This window comes from Parasteatoda tepidariorum, chromosome 2 (assembly GCF_982258835.1).
Source record: "Parasteatoda tepidariorum strain Cologne lab strain chromosome 2, Ptep-v5.0, whole genome shotgun sequence".
Classification (NCBI taxonomy): domain Eukaryota; kingdom Metazoa; phylum Arthropoda; class Arachnida; order Araneae; family Theridiidae; genus Parasteatoda; species Parasteatoda tepidariorum.
This window is the reverse complement of record NC_141756.1, coordinates 4,918,851-4,942,651: the sequence shown is the minus strand read 5'-3', so window position 1 is coordinate 4,942,651 and position 23,801 is coordinate 4,918,851. Positions and strand designations below refer to the sequence as shown.

Below are 23,801 nucleotides of genomic sequence, written 5' to 3'. Positions count from 1 at the left end.
TTCAAATGCATAATTCTTCTATAATTTTAATAGATTGATTTAAATCATCTTAAAATAACACTTATCCAAATTCTACAGTTAGTAAAAATTATTTATGGGAACTCATACTCGTATTTTTAGAAGATAGTTGTCTAAGGTGCTTGAATTTTTAAAGCTATAAAACTACAAATTTAAATAATTAGTCAGCTGAAATTCAAAGTACTTTTATTTAAAACTAAAATTTCACTTTTTTTACAAACCAACAAAATTATTTTAAATACTGTTTCCGTCTACATGTTGAAACTTGTAATTATTGGAACCTAAAAGGGGAAGAAAAAAAAAATTAGTAAGAAAGTCATATTTACAATAATAGTGGCAGGTCTTAAAGTATTAGAAAGTATTTTTTTTATCATTTAAACTAACTGGATGAAATTAATTTTCCTTTTCAGATAAATATCTTCTGCCATTTCTATTCAATCCTCGTAGCTAAAAAGCATGACATGTATCACAGCCACAAAATAAAATACACTGAAGACAGTATTACCATTAACAACATTTACAGAAATTCAAATATACAGGGTGTTTATAAAGTCTCGAACCCATTTTGATGTTTAATAACTCATAAAATAATAAAGATAGATTAAAATTAATAACATAAATGGTTAGATAGACTCAAAAACTTTCATGAACCTTGTCAATGAACTTCCACGCGTGCCCCCTTCGTCGCACGGAGAATATCAAGTCGATAGTCAATTTCACGCCAGGTAGCGGCAAGCATGTCGGCATCCACAGAGGCTATTGCGGTTGTAATTCTGGCTTTTAGGCCATCAATGTTCGACACGATCCTCCTGTAAACATTGTCCTTTATAAATCCCCAAAGAAAAAAGTCCAGCGGCGTTATATCAGGTGATCTGGGTGGCCAAGGAATTGGACCTCCTCGCCCAATCCATCTTCCTGCAAAATGGTCATTCAAAGAACTACGAACGATGATACCCCACTGATGATGATGAGGTGGTGCACCATCTTGTTGCAAAAAGACATGTGGCTGAAGCTCTTCTAGTTGTGGAAATACGAAGTTTTCCAACATGTCTAAGTATACGACTGATGAGATTGTCTTTTCTGTAAAAAAGAAAGCTACCTCTCGTGAAATTGACTATCGACTTGATATTCTCCGTGCGACGAAGGGGGCACACGTGGAAGTTCATTGACAAGGGTCGTGAAACTTTTTGAGTCTATCTAACCATTAATGTTATTAATTTTAATCTATCTTTATTATTTTATGAGTTATTAAACATCAAAATGGGTCCGGGACTTTATAAACACCCTGTATAATTCCAATCTTATTATGCAATTTTAACACTTTTTATTTTTCTATACATCTGTAACATTATGGTGCTTGTAAGTTTAATAATTAGATTTCCTTCCCCTTCTTTTTTAAAAATCTTTAAACTCAATAAACCTAGTCTATATTTTTCAACTTTTTGTCAGACTTCATGAAACTAGCAGCTTTTTTTCAAATTTTTGACGCTGATTCTGAAAAGGACTTATGTTATTGTCAATCACATCAGAGTTTCTTAAAAAATAGTTATTTTAATAATTTTCAATCAATGTAATCAAGAATCTACAATCGCTTAATAAATTAAAATTTTAAAGTTATGTACCAATTTTTATTCTTTTTTTACACTCAATCGAATAGAACAAATTACAAGCTGATAAGGAGCATTTATTTTAAAGTTGTGAGTAATTTTATGTGAGGAAAATGTCTAAGAGAGAATGATTTTAAATAATACTTTTAAAATAGGTTGAGTATAATATCTCCTATATAACTTATAATACCGAGAAGAATAAAACTAATAGTTAGTTGTTACAAACACTTGCTTAAATATAAATACACATCCCATAGGATGAAACTCAAAATAATGCATATTACTTTCAACAATAAATGTTTTTATTTGCAATTGATTTTATTCAATTCAGGATTAAAATTGCATACTATACTGACTTATTTCTAAAATATTTAAGATTTCCGAAATTCGCACTTTTTTGAAGTAGTGAACCATAAACAGCTGCATGAAAAAGCTCATAACCTTGAAACAAATTGTCATATAAACTTGAAATCGGATTTAATTTCATTCTGCCCAATATTCTAATAAGTAATAACAATCTGCTTAGTAAATAATTAACGTGAGTAAAATGCGTGAAAATAACATGTAGTGAAAATAGCAGTTTTGTGATCAAACATGAAGAAGTGAGCTAGTACAGTTACGAGTTTTCAATTATCAAATATCTAGCAAACTATTGTTATCAACAATTACATAAATTCTGTAGTTTATTAGGAGAGATTACTTTTTCTTTTAGGTATAAATTCAGAACTATATCCTAGGGGAAGGCTGAGCAGTAGCGCTATGCTATTTACAGCCTAGGCCATCTCAGTAATATCAGGGAACTGTGGATAAGCTCTGTAAATATATATATATATATATATATATATATATATATATATATAATATAAACTTTGCAACTGTGGTGAACCACCTTCTCACCAGATGGCGATGAACTCTGCTCGCCAGATGGCAGTGCAAAACATTTCCCTCAACCTTTTTATGTGATGGCAACATCTCTTGTGTTCAAACTTTAGTTTCCAGAATCTGGCAACAGCGGAATATAAACATTCTAGTGCCGTAGATATAAGGAACCCGTAAGAGGAAGTGAAGGTCCTATCTTCCCGATGGCAACAAAAAACCGGTTTTCAGGTTTACCTTATTATTGTGGTTTATCTTCTTATTGGCGCTGAAAAAAAAATTTATTACAATGTTTTTTTTGGTGAGTGTTTAGTTGTACTAGTTCTGATATAGAATATAACGATATAATAAAATATAAAAAATGGATAATAAATTGAATTTTTACTTTTAAAGTTAAAAAAACTTTTAACTCGATTTAGAAGCATGTATTAACTTAGTTAATTACTTATTAATAATTAACTTCATAATTTAATTTCACTAACTAACTAAACTACTGACAGAGCCTTTAGTAGAGTGTATTTTATTAGTGCCGTAGATATAAGGAACCCGTAAGAGGAAGTGAAGGTCCTATCTTCCCGATGGCAACAAAAAACCGGTTTTCAGGTTTACCTTATTATTGTGGTTTATCTTCTTATTGGCGCTGAAAAAAAAATTTATTACAATGTTTTTTTTGGTGAGTGTTTAGTTGTACTAGTTCTGATATAGAATATAACGATATAATAAAATATAAAAAATGGATAATAAATTGAATTTTTACTTTTAAAGTTAAAAAAACTTTTAACTCGATTTAGAAGCATGTATTAACTTAGTTAATTACTTATTAATAATTAACTTCATAATTTAATTTCACTAACTAACTAAACTACTGACAGAGCCTTTAGTAGAGTGTATTTTATTCAGAGCTGACATCTAGTAATGGAATCAATAAGTCCTTGCAGAAATATAGTGCAACAAAATGAAATAAAATAAAAATTTCATTTTGATAGGGATGAATTTTTGTGTCCTTTAATAACGAATTGTTTTAGAATGTATTATAATTTAAAACAAGTATATATATATATATATATATATATATATATATTTCAACCTAACTTTACCTGTGATTTAATAAAATCAATTTCAAAAAGATTGGAAACAATTGCTTACATATTAAAACGATCAAATATTTCCGAAATAGGAAAGATTTAAAAGAAAAACTTTTACAATTCAAATAGCATAATTTTTTTCTTTAATGAAATTTAAACTGAGGATCATTTTTTAAAATAGTTTATTTTGTATAAAAAAATTCCTCGATATTCACTTGCATTTAAAAGTATTTAATTAGGAATTATTAGTTTATTTTACTATGCTTGAAAGTTTTTTATTTATTTATTGACTTATTTATTTATTTATACACATCAGTGGCGTTCAAAATGGGGGGGAGCAGGGGGCCCTAAAATTTCAGAGGGGACAGTCACCCCCTCTGAAATTTTAGTTAGGGAGCGAATAATATGTTTGGTCCTCCCAGAATGTAAACATTCAGAAAAATAAAGTCAACTAAATTCTGATTTTAAAAAAACAGTAAAAAAGTAAAATTTTAGAAAAAAAATTTTTTTTTTAAACTTTGAAGCTATTTTTAAATTAAAAACTTCATATTTTTCTAAAGTTAAAGTAAGGGGGCAAATAATATGATTCGCCCCTTCTAAGATTTAGTCATCTGTGAAAATAATTAGTAATTCAAGCTAAATAGGTAATTCTTGTAAAAATATATATATATATATATCTATTTTTCAACTTTGAAGCCATTTTTTAAGTTGAAAAGCATATTTTCCTACAAAATTACAGTAAGAGAGCGAAAAATGTGCTTCGCCCCTTGTGAAATGTAAACATTCGTGAAAATAAAGTCTATTAAAATTGGAAATTTTTAGATTGTAAAAACTATTTCTTTTTTTTAATTTTAAAGCTATTTTTCAAAAAAAAAAGGAAAAAGCTGAAGGGCGAATAATATGCTTCGTCCCTTCTAAAATTTTGACATTCATAAAAATAAAAGCAAGTTAAATTAGTATAATTGGAAATAGGAAAAAAAACTTTTTTTTTTTTTTTCAATTTTGAAACTGTTTTCCAAGTAGAAAACTTTCTATTCCTGTGAAATTAAAGTAAGGAAACGAATAATGGGCTTCACCACTTCTGAAATTAAGACATTCATAAAAATAAAGTCAAGTGAAATTTATAATTTTAAGAAAATAATTCTTCTTTAAGTTATTTTTGAAATTGAAAATCTTATATTCTTCAGAAATTTAATTGAGGGGGCGAGTTATGTGCTTCGTCCCTTCTGAAGTTCAGACATTCTTTCAGAAAAAGTCAACTTAAATTGATAATTTTAGAAAGAAAAAAAAAAATTTTTTTTTTCATTTTCAAGTTATTTTCGAAATAGAAAACTTTATTTTACTCTGAATTTTAATTGTGGGGCGAATAATGTGCTTAGCCCCTTCCGAAATTCAGACATTCGTGAAAATAAAGTGGAAGAAGTTGCTTTTTTTTTTTTTTTTTTTTTTTTTTTTTTTTTTTTTTTTTTTTAGTACTTACAACTTTCTATATATTAAACGAAAGAAACATTTTTAAAAACAAAGAGCTCCAAAAGAAAAAAAACACACCACATGAAAAATAAATCAAGTGTTGAGAAAACTAAAATAATTTCATCTCTTTTACCCTTCCCTCGAAAAAGTTTAAAAAAATTTATCCCTCGCTGACAAAAATTGGTTCTAAATGCTCCCTTGACTTTCAGATATTATACCACTCACAAATCATATTACTCGTATAGTTATTTGACTCTTCAAAAATCGCATTTCACACTATGAGAAAAAGTCCTTTTTCCTTCTTTAAATCACCTTTAACATTTTTATGGCCCTGGGCTCCTTTGTCCTCTTTTCAAATAACGACAGAACCATATCTTATTTGGATATCTCTTCATTAATTGTCTCAAACAACAATTATCTAGATTTAAAAAAAAAAGAAAAAAAAAAAGACGCTTTAAGCTAGGGGATTTAAACTGGGGAAAACTTTTATTATTTAACACATTATAACTAATACATTATTTAAATTATATATTTTAAATTAAAGCATAATTTTTTTTTGTTATTTAGTAATTATAATTTTTTTGTTATTTAGTTTAATTGTAGAATTATTTGTTTGCTTGTTTTATTGCTCTTTTTTTAAATTTTTTTTATTGTTCATTTAATACATTATTTGTAACACGAATCGTACCATCAATAATTCCAATTCTTAGTAAAGTTTCTCCTCGGGTACCAAGAAAACGTACGATAAGATTCCACAGAAGGTAAATTAAAAATGCTTCAATTTAAATCATTTACTACTTTTACAAATGTGTATTTATATACTGTTAGAATTTTTCTTTAATTGTTCCCATAATAATTGTTTTTATTAATTGTGGGGCGAATAATGTGCTTAGCCCCTAATTGTTTTTATTATATTCGTTTATCAAGTTCATTTATAAAGTATATTAGTTCATGATTTTTTTTGTATAGATTTAGTTCATTGTTTGTGTATAGATTTGTGTGTAAATAGATTTGTTTTAAATTTTTAAAATTGTTGAGGGAGAATTCATTGCGCTTTTAAACAATTTTGTTTCCATTCAAAAATTAAATGCAACCTTTATTTCTATATATAAAAAATCCCATTTAGTTTAATTAAAAAATATTTAATAATAAACATTTTATTTTATAATAAAAACTATAAACATTGTTTCGTTGAGAATAGATAAAAATATAACATCACTCATCTTTTAACGCAAATCATTTAAGTAAATCACGGTTTCCCAGTCAATAAAAATTAATAAAAGAAGTTTTTTGAAATAAAATATTCTTTTAATTGTTTTTTCGATTATTCCTTCTACTTTTAGAGAGACATTCTAATATAGTTCTTGATAATCACCATTATCTTAATTTTATTGAAATCAATTTTCAAGTCTTTTGCTGTCATTACACAAAAGTGTTATATGTTGCAGTTTTATATACTTAAAATATATATTATATATGAGATTTATTTTATTTCTTTTCTAATCTTTTAAATCAACTATTTTATTTTTTTCTTAGATGATAATCCCATTATGTAAAGCGGAGCTAAAACACCAAATACGTTATACATTTTTTACTCCCTGTCATGTAAAATAAACCATATAAAAAAAAGCCTTTGTACAAAATAATTTATATAAATCATAAACATTTGTACAAAATTTACAATACAAAAACTGAAGCAAATTGTTTCGTAACATTTGAATAATTAATTTGAAATCTAGTGTACGATTTTTTTTCTTTTTTCCGTTTCAGTGGAATGTGATGATTAAAACTATTGCATTTGTTTAAAACTATTTCAGATAACTTTTGAAAATTTAGTTTCGAATTTGTTCTACCGGATTGAAATGGTAGATTACAGCAAAATTTTTATTCCTTCAGTTTTTAAGGGTATTTCATTTATAAGAATAACACGGTTTAATAAATATTTGTGATAATGTACCTGATCTTCTACAAACTTTTCGAATAAGTTGTAAACGAAAAAATTCGTATAAAACTTTCTTTTACCTTTCGCTTGTTTTGGGCCAGGGATGGGCAAACTACGGCTGTTCTAACATAATTTATTGCACACATATTACATTATTGTAAATAATGAAAGTTATTAAATGTATGAAATAGCTAATACTTGTTTAAGTTACTTGCAAAATTTTTTATCCCTGAAATAACTACTAAAAACGCAAAGTTGATTCAGAGTGAGGTGTGCTCAATGATGAATGGACTAGGATATATTATTTTACAGTTGTAAAAAATAAACTAGTATGCTTTATCTGCAATAAAGCTGAAGCAGTTTTTAAAGAATACATCGTTAACCGACATTTTACAGTCAAGCACAAGAATGTAAACTACGAAGCAATGCCTGAATGTGAACGAAGACAAGATGCAAAAAGTCTTTTAAAAGAATTATCAAGTCGACAATGCTTTTTCAAGATGATAAACAGTCCAAGAAGCAGCTATGGATACAAGTTACATTATAGCAAACAATGTTGCTGAAAATAATAAATCTTTCGGTGATGGCGAGTTTGTTAAACAATGTATGCTCCAAGTTTGTCGTCCAGATATGAAAAATAATTTTGAAACTGCAACTTCTAGAATCGAAGCCATCAATTAAATTTTGACATGACAATTTGAGTAAAAAATTGCACGATTTATATTTTGCTCAATAGCTATGGATAAAAACACAGGTATAAATGATACTGCTCAATTAGTGTTATTTATAAAAGCTGTTGATGAGAACTTTGACATTACCGAAGAACTGGCGTGCATGCGCTCTTTGAAGGGAACTATATTGGGACATGATATTTTTCGTGAGATTCAGGAACGACTTTTAAATTTGAAAGTGTCTGTTTCTTTCACAGATCTTTTTCGTCATATGAACAACTTGAATATTAAGATGTAATTGATCAATGATATCTGGGCCCATCTTAAAGCGAAGCTTACTTTGTTCGCCGGGCACCTAACTAAAAACGACTTGTCTCATTTCTCCAGGCTAAATTCAATACCCTCAGGAAAAAACTCAAATTTCTTGCACGAATAAATACTGATGGATTATTCTAAACGTAGGGGTGCACAATCTGTAGCTCGCAAGAGCTTCTGAACACATTTTTTCCCCCTTTCTTTTATTTGAATAGCAAATTTGAGTTATGACTTCTTAATGCACTCAATTTGCAGATTCTATTGCAAAATACAAATCTATATTGTTTCTCAATCACTTTTTTAACGGTTATCACTATTTCTTACTATATATTCTAAAAGATTCTCGGTGTATATTGCTCAGAAGCAGAGTAATGTTCATAGTAGAATCACGGTTAAGCTATTTTCTCATTTTAATGGACCTGATAGCATTTTGTCTAGTATTTCCCAAATTATTTCATTACCTAAAGATCAAACTTATAAAGATATGTACTCAACATTGTAGGACAGTAAATATATCTAAAAAATTGCATTCTAAGGTTAATAGAATTTTAAATTATGTACACTCTACTAACCTAACTCACTGTTTCACTAATTTAATATTTTTATTAGTATATTACAAGGACCTTTATTACAGAAACATTATCCTCGATTATTCTTTACACGTTAGCAAATTATTTCAATAAAAGTGGATTCCAGTTTGTTTATTGAAATTGTTAATTAATAGTTGAAAAAGTTTATATGAAATACTTTTAAACTTTAATTTGGGACATCTATTTCGGCTCAACTGGAGTATATATGTTGATTTCTAGTGTTAGTGTAACAAAAATCGGTTGGAAAGGAATACACTTTGTATACTGTATATAATAAGAGACTTGATTTGTTCAACACCGCACTAAAGCTACAATTCGTTTTTAAAAAACTTAAGTTCCCTCAGGCATTTAAAAGTCTTATAATTATAGGAAAATTTACATCTTTATAATCTAACTCCAAATATAGGGAAACTTAATTTATCATTAAATTAAATCTCAAATAATTTAGAGCAGGAAAATATAAGCTCTTTATTAAAATCAGCTACTTAACTATCTTGGATATAAGTTACAAGTATATAGTGTAGCACTTTTTTGAAGAACTATCTTGGCTTTTATGTTTGTTAATAGATTCAAGATTTCACAGTTGTCATTTAATTAAGCTTTCTTATTTCCAACAAAAATTTCGAGTATTATTTCTATAAAATTTTTTTTTTAGAAGTTTACAGTGATAGCTTTAAATTGGAATTAACTTGAATACTGTAACATAGTCACAGAAGCTAAAATTATGACAGCTATTACTTTTTTCTAGCAGTGACAGATGAAAAATCTAGATGGATAGTGGATACTTTTCCTCTTCTTTATCATTGTAAAATATTGTTTCTTAAGAGTAATTTTTGAAGGAAAAATAATTACATCTTCTTTTAAAATTTAATAAATCAATGAAGCATATTTAATAATTTTTTATGCTAACGGAACAAGTCCTCTCTTAAAGAAAGTATATTTTAATTATAAGATTATGTAGTTTGCATTCTTAATAAAAATGAGAACTAATGCAACTCTTTAAAAAATCTTTTGACCACTACCAACACATCACTTTAGAGTATTAAAAATGCAAACTTGCTAAAAATTACAGAACAACACAGTCGTTTTTGCATAAAAATCAAACAAAGATATATTTATTATACAAAAATCACATTGTAATAATTTTCTCCATTTGAAATTGAGTACAAAAGTTAAGAATGAACATCTTTACAAAAATTAGAATATTTCTTCCTATGGATCAAACTTTTATCACAGAATACAGATACTGGACAGTGGATTTTGTAGAACAGTTGACTAGAAGAATAGCTGCTATCTCCAAGGTCTCCAAAAGGTCCTCTCCGTAGGCATGAAAAAAAAAAGACAAAGCAATTAGTAACCAGTTTCCACATCACCCAGGGGGTATGGTTATACAGATGCGTTGACCCCTTTTATTAGGCAGTTCCATATATATTTAAAAATATCCCAAAATTACAGAACTTTGCCTTCCCATAAATAAAAAATAATCTTCCACAAAAAGCAAAATGATCAAAATATTTCTTAATGCTCACTAAATTTTAACCCGTAAATTAAAAGACTTAAAATTACATAGTTAATTAACATTAAATCGGATAAAAATTATTATAACCCGATATGGAACAACCTAACAGCATGTAGCAAGGCGGGTTCCCCAGGAGGCATATATTCCTTTTGTGCCATAACCATTGATAATATTTACTACCAACAAAAAATTTTAAACTAAAAAAGATATTAACTTATAACTATTATTAACCAAAAGATACTAACCAATTAATTGCTTTTAAGTAATGGATATGGCACCATACAGCAAATCACCATCTATCTTATCCCAAATAACAATGGACAAATATTACTTAATACTTTTAACACAACCTGAAGAGTTTTGCAACTTAAAATTAAAGTTCCTTTAATATTTATAATTAAGAAGGCCTATAGTCAACTAAATATGGATTGCTCTGCCTCGCATTATATTTAGATGAAACATAAATGGTGAATCACTGTTAATAAAATCAATAACATTAATAAAAAAAAATAGCCTTTAATCACCTTAATATTTTAGTGTAATCTTATAATTAATTTATGATACTATAAATAAAATCTAATTAATGCATATGGCCCTGCCTACATGTACTACATGAAATAGATTCGACTGATGGAGTGTACCTAACATTACTTAAACAATTACCTGAAATTATAGCATACATATAACGACGAAATTCTACAGTGTTAAATTTATCAGTTACATTTTTATTATCTAACAGTCTACTAATGAAATATGAAATAAATACACCACAATTCATTGCATCTTCCTGCTTTGTATGGAAAGGATAAAAGACAGGCCATTGGTTACTTTCTGACATTATAATATTTAATTGGGCCCTCCACAAATCCAAAACTGTAATGTACCGATCTTCATTCCCAAAACCTAAAGGATCATAGAAATTAAACTTACGCTGTCTTAATTTAACAACTAATAAAACCCAGTGTTGATATAAATTAATTGGTATAAACAAATAATCACGCCCCTGTAGTTTATTTAAATTAAAAGCATTGGCAAGACTACCCCCACTAATTAAGACTTGAGAATGCATACAAGAGGCTGCTAATGAATTTTTATCCTGCAAAATTTTGGAATTAAAGGCATCAATAATACTGTCATACAACCAACCCCTAACAAAAATCGATGAAGATTTTACTAAATTTTCAATCTCTCTTTCAGATATGAACGGGTCTAAAGATTTAATTTCATAAAAATGCAGTTGTATATCAGATACACGCAAAACTATCTCACTATAGTTGGAAACATAATCCATTTTGGGAGTAAAAGAACCTGTTAATTTCTTGCACACTTCATCTTTACTATCAATAAATATAGAATTATCTTCGTCTAAACAATCGCGAGCTAATCTTTTAAGAAAATCATTAGGATATCCAACAGCCTTTCGCTTTGGTTTTCTAGACGTACGCTTAAAAACTAATTGCTTATCTAAATGTCGATTGGGTGAAATATTCAATGTAGGAGAAAAACTCTGCAGTTTTTTAAGTTTATCTTGCCCTTGCAATCCCTCACATAAAGAAATCAAATTTTTTAAACTATTATTTATGAATGGTAAAATGGTGCTCTGAATAGTCTTATCTTGTACTAAACTACCTAACCTAGTCAACAAAATACTGTTTTCTTTCATTTTAGCCTCCACATCCGAATAAGAATTAAAAGCTGTCCCTTTTGAGCCTACAATGGTAGGAGGGAATTCTGAGTGGCCCAAAGTAATATTTGTCAAAACCAACTCTCTATTTTCATTTGCATTTACTTTAACATTTATACTTGATTCATGCTCTTGTAAAGATTCTTCTATTTCATCATCATTTGCTTTAACATCCTTTAAAATATGGTTTGGTAAAGGTGCTGTCTTTTTGTCTTCATCTGTGTCAATGTCTTCTTTTGAACTAAGCTCAATGAATGGGATTTGTCGGAAACTTATAGAATGTATTTTATGTATATGCTTGCAAATAGGATGATTATCTAGGCATTCACATTTATACATATGCATACAAAGATTTAAACAGGGCAATTTAATACACTTTGTGTAACACTCACTAATACTAAGACATTCTTCCCTAAGTTTTGCTATTTCATACTTAATTTTAATATTATTCTGAGACTTCACTAGCCAGGTATTTTCTGTAATTTTTTCAACATCTTCGTCTTTTATCTTCATTCCATCATAATGTCGCTTATAATATGTAGGAGGGTATGAACAGTGCGGAATACCCGTTGTCTTCTTTAACGTATGCTCTGAATATGTATCTTCTTCTATCTTTAATAAAGTATTTATTAAAACATCTACCCTTCGATTGAATTTACGCTTTAAATAATGTGTCTTTAATTTATTGTGAAAAGATTCGCAGTACATATTTGTGTCAGTATTCGCATGCGGAAATTGACGATGACACATACTCCAGAGAGGTCTTCTATCTTTCGTACAATAATTATCAATAAAGTAATTAACAAATATAGGTGCCTTGACAATATATCTTCTTTTGAAATAATCTATCATATCATTAAATTTATTAATGGATGGCTCTTCTAGAATAGCAACTAAACAGGCATATATTTCTTTCTTCATTGTTATATCTGAAACAGAAGAATTTAATTTCCTATTCCAAGCCCTATGGATATGCCATTTGCATAAAAGATGGTGAATATTACTGCCAAAAACTATCTGAAATGCAGGGCCAGTAGTCTTGTCATCATCTGTCATAATATTTGATACCTGTAAGTCTTGGACCCTGTCTTTAATGCTGGTAAAACAACAAATCATTATATCTTTATCTAATTTACTAACAATAAAATGTGCAACCGCATAACCACATCCATATTCATCCTGGACCAATAAATTAAGTAAATAAAAATCATGCTCATTAGTTTTATGTGTGGAATCAATACACAAAATTTTGTTACCATTAATTTTCAGCATTTTGTTTTGTTGGGCTGTCTGTATACCTAAAACAAATGAATCTTGGGGTAAGTTAATTTTTACATCCGTAGGACCTAAAACAACATCTTGAAATTGAGGTTTATACAAGAGGACAGGATTATATTTCCACTGCATCATATTGTTTACCAAAAGATGGACAGCCATTGCATCATCTTTATGAAGTAATGAAGAGGACCTGACAGTATCATAATAATATTTTAATTTGCTGTTTGTAAGAAGCGACTCCTTAATAATGACATCATTTTCATCTCTCATATTCCTATCAACTCGAACACTATCAATAACCTTAGAAGCTGGGATTCCTAGTTGAGCACTTGCTTTAACAAAATTTCGAAACGTCTTCTTAAGAGGTTGGAACTTGATATTTTCTTCAGTCAATGCATGATTATGATTAGAAAAGTACTGAACAGCAATTCCATCTGGTTTCTCACAACAGATTACTCGGGCCATGCAAGCTACATCGGTAGGTATAACTCCTTTTAAATTTTTTCTGCTAGTCTTTCTTTCAGCTACATTTATCAATGATCTGGAAAATTGGCAAGTGTAGTATGAATAGAAACTTTTTCCATCATTAGAAATCTTTCTTCCAGTATCTTTCTTAAAACTTGAATATGTTCTTGCAGATTCATTATCCAACCATTTGTCAAAACTTTGCATATCTTTGAAATTCAGCTGAGTCACATTCATATCTATACCATGCTCATCAATACTATGCTTTATGGCATGCAAAACAAAACGAAACCTGTAATTACACTCATGATACGGACAAGGGTATGCAAGATTAGGACAACAATTACTATGTCGAATTAAATGGGACTTAAACGGAAATGTCTTTGAACAACTATCGCATTTTAGAGTCTCACAACTCTCATTATCCAAAGTTGCAGGAAGAGCTGAATTGCAGTTTTTACGATGGTTACTAAATGAAGACGAGGAATGGTAAGTTTTCTTACATAAAGCACAATACTTTTCATAAGCAGTTTTGGGAGCACCACCACAACAAGAATAGTTAGCTATATTAACTAATAAATGCTTACTAAATATATCTAAATAACTAAAACTATAACCTGACACTGACCAAACAGGATACCTTAAAGAAGTAACTAGAGGGGAATGAGAATTATAAAAAAATGAATGAGTTATATAATTAGCATAACTTAAACTATAACTATCTAAAACTGATTGTTTGAGAATACTTGAAGAAAATGTCTGATTTGCATAGTAATGAAACAAAAACTTAAAACTATTATCATCTAAATAACCTAAACTATAACTATCAGATGTTAACAACAAACTTGGACTTACTTGAAAGGAATGCATACAGTCACTGTCTTTTAAGCAAATGCAATTTTCACAATTATGCCTGTGTGTAAGATAACAAAGAAAAATAAGTAAAAGACAATGCAAAATATAGATTGCAAAGATCATCTAAGTAAAAGGGAAAAAAAATCAAGGAACTATACTTCAAAAACCATATATATATAAAAAAATTATGTTGCATTGTGCTGAAAAAAGTAAAATACACAATGCATGCAAACTTTTGCACAATTTAACAAAAGTATTTGGTCGTACATTTAGAATTAAATGTACACTGTCTAATGAAGAATAATTTACTTAAAAAAAAATATTTGATAACTACTAGAATTATAGTTGACTTTGGTGTCCTTAAATGATTACTTACACTTATCATACAATGAAAAAGTAAGGCAGTAAAAGGATGTATAGTAAATGAGGGAGAAGAAAAAAATCCTGAACAGCAGTTCAAAAGAATTGGAGAAAAAAGAAAATAACACTAACCCAGAAACTGAACAGCCAGAAGTAGTACTTTCTTCCTTAGCAACAGTTCTCCTAGACTTATTGCGACTGAAATAAATAAATTTATATGTAATAACATATTTTTAAACATACATATGAAGTCTTCTTATACATTCAAACAAAGGCAATTTATCGTATATTTGGAACAATTGTGCCTAACAGGAAAATTCTTATCTACACTTTCAAAGAATTAGAAAAAGAAGAAAATAACACTAACCCAGTAACTGAACAGCCAGAAGTAGTATTTTCTTCCTTAGGAACAGCTCTCCTAGACTTATTGCGACTGAAATAAATAAATTTATATGTAATAACATATTTTTAAACATACATATGAAGTCTTCTTATACATTCAAACAAAGGCAATTTATCGTATATTTGGAACAATTGTGCCTAACAGGAAAATTCTTATCTACACTTTCAAAGAATTAGAAAAAGAAGAAAATAACACTAACCCAGTAACTGAACAGCCAGAAGTAGTATTTTCTTCCTTAGGAACAGCTCTCCTAGACTTATTGCGACTGAAATAAATAAATTTATATGTAATAACATATTTTTAAACATACATATGAAGTCTTCTTATACATTCAAACAAAGGCAATTTATCGTATATTTGGAACAATTGTGCCTAACAGGAAAATTCTTATCTACACTTTCAAAGAATTAGAAAAAGAAGAAAATAACACTAACCCAGTAACTGAACAGCCAGAAGTAGTATTTTCTTCCTTAGGAACAGCTCTCCTAGACTTATTGCGACTGAAATAAATAAATGTATATGTAATAACATATTTTTAAACATACATATATTTATTATGAAGACTTCATATACATTCAAAGGCAATTTATTGCATGTTTGGAAAAATTGTGTCTAACAGGGGATAAATCTTTCATTTAAAATTCTTATCTACACTTTCAAAGAATTAGAGAAAAAGAAAGCAACACTAACTCAGAATTTGAACATCCAGAAGCAGTCTTTTCCTTCTTTGCAACAGTTCTAGACTTATTGCGCCTGAAATAAATAAATGTATATGTAGTAACATATTTTTCAACAGACATATATTTATTATGAAGTAGGTCTGGTAGGTATACATTCAAACAAAGGCAATTTATTGTATGTTTGGAACAACTGCGTCAAATGTATAAAAATATATAACATCCACATATATAACAAACATACACATATATAAACTGCACGTATGTATAGAAAGTCTTCTACATCTACAATTAATTGCAGATGTAGAACTAACAAAAGCATTAAATGGATTTAAAAAAAAAAAAAAAAAAAAACACATTTAAAAAACTACTGCACATATTCTTGGCTCTGGCATTGGCTTCTTCACATTCATAAGGGGAAAAAAAATCTACAAAGCAAAATGATTAAACAGAAATGAGCAAAATTCTGAACAATACTTAGAAAGCATTGGAGAATGAAGAAAATAACACTAACCCAGAAATTGTATCTTTAGATCCCGCATTCTTTACTTTTGTAACAGAACAATCCCTTCTCTTAGACTTTTTGCCATAGAAGGAGGCAAACCTATAAATATAAAGAGGTGGCTTCAGTTTACAAAAACAAACAGTTGTAGATGGACGAATTGTAAATGGAGAATATTTACAAAAAGAAAAAAATATTTAGAGACAACTGGATTTGTTCTAGACTTTTGCAAAATAAAATGCTTCCTTATATCTATAACACAATGAAAATCTACACAGTAGAACAATGAAATAGAAAGGAGAACCTTTAAAGGAAGGAAGAAAAAAACTTACTGAGAAACTGTACAATCAGTATCAGCATAGTCTTCTTTAGCTCCAGAACAAATCAATCCTTTTGGGCATGGCACTTCCTCACACCTATAATACAAAACAATCACTCATAGCCAGTAAATATAAAATCTTGTCATAAGCCCAACACTAATAAAAAAAATATAAAAAAACCAAATCATTTATTAGTTCTCATAGAACGAATATTAACATTAACTTGATAAACTACACTAATAAACATAAAATGTCACTTACAATGATGAAAATTTTTGTCCTTTGCATCCACGCCTAGAAGAGAATTAATAAATAAATTATAGCCTCCATTAAACCTTAAAAACCAGTAAACAAATCACATATAATATAAATACCTTCGGCCAACAAGAGTCCAGCCTGAACTGCTGTTACATTTAGCCTCACTATGCAATTCAGTGGCAAGGGGCAAAATAACAGATGTGGGTGGTTCATCTGTACTCGAATCCTTAGCTTTATCCGTTTCACAGGGAAGATCAGAAACAGGAATAGCCCTAAAATCATTATCACAATATTAACATTCGAATTAAAATGATGGATTAATATAAATGCGATTAATCTTAATCATATTACTTATTATTTGCATTAACAGAAAATACCTTGGTTATTAGCTTTACTAGCAATAAGCTAATACCACATAATTAAAACTAAATTGTGTTACTGAACTTGTTTGCTGACAAGTGCAAATTTTAAAAAATAGCACCAAAGGTTCATAAACTATTTACCTCTTTAAACCTCTCTTTAAAATGGCAGAATAAAGTTCTTGCTTTCTTTCCGCCTTTGGTGTCTCTGAGTGCTGAGCGACTTTGAGTACAGGTGTCTTAGACAAGGACACTACTAAACACAAAAATAAATCAAAATCTATAAGATGTAAAACCAAATAAAAACCATAGACCTCACACACACACAGCTTGATAAATCACAACAAATTCTTTGGTCAGATAACCTCATCAAAACAATGTCTGAAATTTTGACAACAATATGAAAGAAACCTACCTACACAATAAGTATCTTTGCTTAATAATAAGTCATAATCAATATAATATAGCTACATAATTACATAAAACTAATTTAAGCTTCAAATTTAAATCTTTTAAAGGGATTACATTCAAAAACCTACCACTTGAAGAGATTGTAAAACTAAACACTACTACCTAGTAGTAATTAAAACTTAAAATACTTAGTACTTAAAATTTATAAGCCAAGTTTAGCGTAAACTAACATTTTAATATAACAAACTAAAATAAAAACTTACATGTCAGCAACCATTCTACCAAAGAAAAATTATATTTAACCACTCTCAAATATAAACAAAATAATTAATCTATAAACTTATGTTAAACGCTATTAGCAAGAACAGATATGAAAAAAGTAGACCATTTTAAGCCTCACACATAAAAAGCAATTCAATTCATAAAAATATACATTAAATATTTTCTTCAAAAAATACTAAAGGAAACACACGTCAATACAGAAAAAAAAATTGGAAATAAAATGATACAACACTCTACAGACCTGTTCTCTCAGTTTTGCATTTTAAAAGCCATGCAAAGTATCCAGACAAAATAACAGTCATGTACTCAGCAAAGATCTCATTTCCTGTCCTATCAAAATGCACACCATCACGCCCTAGGTATCTGTCCCAATTGACTTTAGGAGAACAGCAAAAGTGGAGATTTGCATTCCTCACGGCTTCATTACTTAGCATTTCATTTAAGGCTTCAACATTAGAATTCCAGTTTCTCAATCTCCGCCTTTCAGAAAGCCGTCGTTGAACTGGTAAAAAGCCATTTGGTCTTCGTTTGAATATTTTGGTGATGAAAATCTGACAGTTTGGATTCTCAACCTCCACTTCCTTAAGTAACTGCTGGTATGCAGAGAAATTTTCTTTGGCGTCTTTATCACAATCATTTGAACCTGAAATTAAAACTTTTTAATTTAAATTTGGACTGACCTATCACTACTTAGGTAATGTTTCAATAGGATACATAGGAAATTAAAATTATTCGGTTCATTTGTCATTACATTCCTGGTATTCACTATTAAACAAAAATTATCACAATGTAAAAATAAATTTTAAATTATAAAATGCTAATAATAAACAGCAATAATCCAAATTAAACCAATACCGATAAGTTACTTACCAATATGAAGGACAACAACACCAAATCCATTTACCTCTTTTACCTTCTCAATCAAACCTTTTATCTTAAATCCAGGGAAACTCCTTACATGTACCTTATGCCCCATAACATTATCAGGTATGTGGGGTCTTAAATACTTACACATGGAGTCACCGATGATTAAAACCTTCATCTCGCTAAAAAAATTATATATGAAAAAAAACAATCATCATCATAAGCCATGTAATAACAAATATATAAAAATCATAATATATTAGTTTTTTAAGCACATAGTAGTTATTTAGACTTAGTATTATAGTGATTACTCCAATCAAATTGGAGCTAAAAAATAGATCATCAAACTAAATAGATTATCACTTTTTCCCAGTAAAATTCTTGCCCACATCATTGGATGTATTTTTAGTATGTTATGTTATAAATTGCTCTATTAGAAAATATCCAAAATATTATTTACATTGAGTATTAATTACAAGTTTGTTATATCAAAATGTACATGATAAAGTTGAAATACTTGAATGCATTAATATTGTAAAGAGTATACAATTACTATTAACTTTAATCAAAGAATTTTGTAGTATCAATACCAGGAATAAATAATTTTTAAATTAGCATTGAAACTCGTGAAACATATTTAACACTAGCAATTAAATTCAACCATTACACATGTAGGAATTAAGAAATTATTATGTAGTAACACGTGTACACATTGCTACATTATTATGTAGGAAATTTTATTTTTACATTAAAACACGTGGTAGAAATAATAGATGATACAACAAATGATTGTTATTGGAGTTAATTTTAAATTACCATATTAATTTCACACGTGAAAAATAAATCAAGATAAAGAGTAAAAAAAAAATTAACTTACGATATTTGATAATACTTTACAATCACAATCCCTAAAATAAAAGCTGTAAATACATACAAAATAAAGCACAATCTCAAACAAACGTGCAAAAATCACATACACGCACGCTCAAAAAGATTTTGAACAACAAACAATACAGCAAGCACTGTTATGATGTTGTTAAGCCAAAGCTGATTACAACTGGCGACCATAAACCACAGAAAGTCGCCGCGAGAAAAAAAAAGGTAACCTTTTATCCGTTGCCACCGGGAAGATAGGACCTTCACTTCCTCTTACGGGTTCCTTATATCTATGAAACTCATAAACATTCATTCGGGCTTGCTAGCCGGCGAACATTCACCTCTCTTAAAATGCTGCTGTCGTTAATCTTGTCAGTCTTTTACATTGTAACTTAATATGATTTCTTCTTTTTTTAATTATTATTAAACTGTTGTGATTATTAATTTTATTGAATCAATTTATTTAATATTATTTAATCTAATCACCACAGATTGGTGACCCTCAATGAATATAACGCGTAACTTTCTAAATCTTTAATCATCGGCTCAAATTTTATGCCGATTGCTCTCGACCTTAAATATTTCTAAATGTTTTCTTAAAAATTAAGGTTAACAACAATTTTATTATATAAAGATGCAAACATTTATTTTTCTTTCATGTATCGTATGTGCACGTGAAATCGATCCTCGAGCTGCTTCAAAATGGTATGTTTAATTAATTTTTACTCTTTGATTTTTTTTTTAAGAAATACTGTGTATTTGTGTTTCCTCCTGCACTCAGTTCACGCATAATTGTTTACTTACCGTGTTATCTGTAAAATTCTGAATTTAGCTTAAAAATGTGTACAAAATTCACGTAAAATATTTCCGGATCGTAATTCTTCATTTTCACCCTTAAAAAAAACATTCTAAATTTCTTTTTCATTTGTTTTTGGCAAATTTTGATTTTGTAATAATGGCTGGTGATGATGGCCCCATCACCCCAGAGGCACAAATTGCACATGTCTCTGTAAAACCACCCCCCTTCTGGAAATCAAATCCTACGCTATGGTTTGTTAGGTTGGAGGCTCAATTTTCATTAGCTAATATAACTACTGAACTAACAAAATTTAATCACGTGGTAGCAGCTCTTGACGCTGACGTACTAACCTCTGTCAGTGACATACTAATTACTCCACCTGACAATCTTCCGTATTCTGCTATTAAAAAGCGCTTAATAGATTCGCATTCCGAGAGCGAATCTTCGAAAATTCGCACATTACTCCAAGGTTTGGAATTGGGCGATCAGCGTCCCTCCCAGTTACTTGCGCGCATGCGTTCCTTAGCTGGCTCGTCCGTAGGAGAAGCGCTGCTGAAATCACTATGGTTGGGTAGATTGCCAAACAATACGCAATCCATTTTGGCAGCCCTAAATCAAGAGCTAAACCAATTAGCTATCGTTGCAGACAAAATTCATGAAACTTGGAATCCGCATTCGATTAACGCTGCAACAACAGATAAACAACAAACCTCAGGCGAAATGGAAGCTCAGATAGCTCAATTATCTAAGCAAGTTAGTGAGTTAACTACGTTGGTTCACAAGCAAAGGGCTGAGTCTCGAAATCAACCAGCCAAACATTTTAGACGACGCAGTAATTCGCAAAAGTACCGGCAATTTAAAGAACCAATTAATGGTCAATGTTTTTACCACACAAACTTCGGTAATAGGGCAAAGAAATGTACGCCGCCGTGCTGTTTTGTTTCGGAAAACTAAATCGGCGATCGTCTCCTGGCCAAAACAACGACCGCCTCGTCAACCGTGTCTTATTGGCCGATTCCTCCTCTAAAATGACTTTTTTAATTGACACTGGTGCAGACGTTTCTGTAATTCCAAAAACCTATGCCTCTAACTCGAAATCTTTAAACAATTTAACTTTGTATGCCGCCAACGGCACAAAAATACCAACGTATGGAACTAAACGTATTATGCTTGATTTAAACCTGCGACGCCAGTTCAATTGGCCTTTTGTTATTGCTGACGTGCGACAACCTATCATAGGAATTGATTTCTTAAAACATTTTGACTTACTTGTTGACGCTAAAAACCATAGAGTTATTGATGCAAATACTAAACTTTCGTCTAACGGTCAACTTATAAATATCGACTCCGAATCATCTAATATAGCTATTTTAGTCGGAAATACTCAATTTGATAAGATCTTAAGTCAATATCCTGAGTTGATCAACCCTTCTCAACCTATTACTAATAACCAAACAACTCAGGTATTTCACCATATCGAAACGAAAGGCCCTCCAGTTTCTTCAAAACCCCGCAGACTCGCGCCAAATGTCCAAAATGCTGTAAAGAAAGAATTCGAATATTTAATTTCTCAAGGCATAATTCGACCATCAAAAAGTCCGTGGGCAAGCCCTCTTCACGTCGTGAAAAAAGCGAATGGTGACATTCGTCCGTGTGGTGACTACCGCAAACTAAACTCAATTACTGTACCCGATAAGTACCCAATTCCCCACATTCACGATTGTACACAAAACCTACATGGAAAAACGATATTCTCTACTATTGATTTAGCAAGAGCTTATCACCAAATTGCTATTCACCCTGCGGACATTCCAAAGACTGCTGTAACCACTCCATTTGGCTTATTTGAGTACACCACTATGCCATTTGGCCTTCGAAATGCAGGTCAAACCTTTCAACGACATATCCATCAAGTTTTATCTAACCTCGAATTTTGCGTACCATATTTCGACGATATTTTAATTGCCTCCTCGTCTGAAACAGAACACGTAGAGCACCTCCATCAAGTGTTCTCGCGCCTCGTTAAATATGGTCTTAAATTAAATCCTGACAAATGTGTCCTCGGTAAATCGTCCGTAAGGTTTTTAGGCTGCCTTATAACATCCGAAGGAGTTAAAACTCTTCCCGAAAAAGTTATCGCAATCTCAGAATTCCCAAAACCTGAGACAATTTCTCAGCTCAGGCGATTTTTAGCCATGTTAAATTTTTATAGACGCTTTTTGCCCCATGCAGCTGAAACACAGGCGCCTTTAAATGATCTTCTAACTAATTGTAAAAAGAACGACAAACGGCCAGTTTTCTGGACTCAGGAAACAGATCTTGCATTTCAAAAATGTAAATCCGCTCTGGCTGACGCTGCGACTCTTGTTTACCACGCCCCCGACCAACATCTGCATTTATATGTAGATGCTTCAAATTCCGCGGTCGGCGCTGTTTTAAATTGCTTAACTATCGATGGTCTGAAACCATTGGCCTTCTTTTCTCGTAAACTGAGTGCAGTGGAAATGAAATACAGCACGTACGATAGGGAACTTCTAGCTATCTACATTTCAATTAAACATTTTCGGCACCAGCTAGAAGGACAAAATTTTATTATATTTACCGATCATCGTCCCTTAACTTTTGCATTTACAAAAAATTCTGATTCTTGCTCCCCACGACAGCTCAGACACCTCGATTTCATTTCTCAATTCTGTACAGACATTCGGCATATATCCGGTTCTGAAAATGTCGTTGCCGATGCTTTATCGCGAATCTCTGAGTTAAAAGTCCTGACATTTGAGGATCTAGCTCTAGCGCAGGAAACTGACACCGAGCTGCAAAACTTGTTAAAAAACAGCGAAAACTCGCTTCAGCTGAAAGTCGTCACCATACCAAGCCAATTGAAACTTTGGTGCAACATTGAAAAAGACAAGCTGCGTCCCTTCGTTCCTGTTGCCTTCAGAAAATTAGTCTTCGACCAGCTGCATAACCTGTCTCACCCTGGCATCCGAGCTACCAAGAAGCTGATTCTAGATCGCTACGTGAGGCCATCAATTGCAAAAGATGTTGTCACTTGGACTCGGGCTTGTGTGGACTGCCAGAAATCTAAAGTCGTCAAACACACCCGTAGTCCGATACAACCTTTTGTTCAGCCATCTCGTCGATTCGACCACGTCCACGTAGACCTCGTTGGACCCCTGCCACCTTCTGAAGGATTCTCCTATCTTCTTACCTGCATCGACCGTTTTTCAAGGTGGGCAGAAGCCATTCCTTTGGGTGACATAACAGCTGAGACTGTGGCACGCGCATTTGTGTCACAGTGGGTGTCCAGAT

At 30.6% G+C, this 23,801-nt stretch overlaps 2 protein-coding genes across 13 annotated transcripts; one reads left to right on the top strand and one right to left on the bottom strand.

The window, feature by feature from the left end:
* Window positions 1-9,659: 9,659 nt before the first annotated feature.
* On the bottom strand, window positions 9,660-19,894 carry LOC147814389 (uncharacterized). Of its 12 annotated transcripts, none has more exons than XM_087156771.1 (14): window positions 19,689-19,864; window positions 18,818-18,993; window positions 18,189-18,590; window positions 17,399-17,510; window positions 17,012-17,167; window positions 16,899-16,931; window positions 16,650-16,733; window positions 16,330-16,419; window positions 15,829-15,891; window positions 15,573-15,638; window positions 15,338-15,403; window positions 15,103-15,168; window positions 14,868-14,933; window positions 9,660-14,433 (listed from the first exon to the last, which is right to left on the bottom strand). In XM_087156771.1, the coding sequence occupies exons 2-14, from the start codon at window positions 18,987-18,989 to the stop codon at window positions 10,674-10,676; spliced, it is 5,136 nt and encodes a 1,711-aa protein (XP_087012897.1). In that variant the 5' UTR covers window positions 18,990-18,993; window positions 19,689-19,864; the 3' UTR covers window positions 9,660-10,673. The 12 variants fall into 12 exon arrangements, with proteins under 12 accessions (XP_087012897.1, XP_087012898.1, XP_087012907.1 ...); XM_087156772.1 differs by having other exon boundaries at window positions 17,399-17,507; XM_087156781.1 differs by lacking the exon at window positions 18,818-18,993 and having other exon boundaries at window positions 19,689-19,894.
* Window positions 19,895-20,642: 748 nt separating this feature from the next.
* LOC147814388 (uncharacterized) lies at window positions 20,643-21,440 on the top strand. Its single transcript, XM_087155468.1, has one exon. The coding sequence runs from the start codon at window positions 20,643-20,645 to the stop codon at window positions 21,438-21,440; it is 798 nt and encodes a 265-aa protein (XP_087011594.1).
* Window positions 21,441-23,801: the final 2,361 nt, after the last annotated feature.

What these genes read in the sequence shown, in the direction of transcription:
- LOC147814388 (XM_087155468.1), top strand. Translation starts at nt 20,643, where the DNA reads ATGGCTGGTGATGATGGCCCCATCACCCCAGAGGCACAAATTGCACAT.
- LOC147814389 (XM_087156771.1), bottom strand. Translation starts at nt 18,989, where the DNA reads ATGAAGGTTTTAATCATCGGTGACTCCATGTGTAAGTATTTAAGACCC. An exon ending in TGTTGTTGTCCTTCATATTG is followed by an intron (nt 18,591 to 18,817) that starts GTAAGTAACTTA and finishes TTTTAATTTCAG; the next exon opens with GTTCAAATGATTGTGATAAA. An exon ending in ACTGATTGTACAGTTTCTCA is followed by an intron (nt 16,420 to 16,649) that starts GTAAGTTTTTTT and finishes TTATATTTATAG; the next exon opens with GTTTGCCTCCTTCTATGGCA.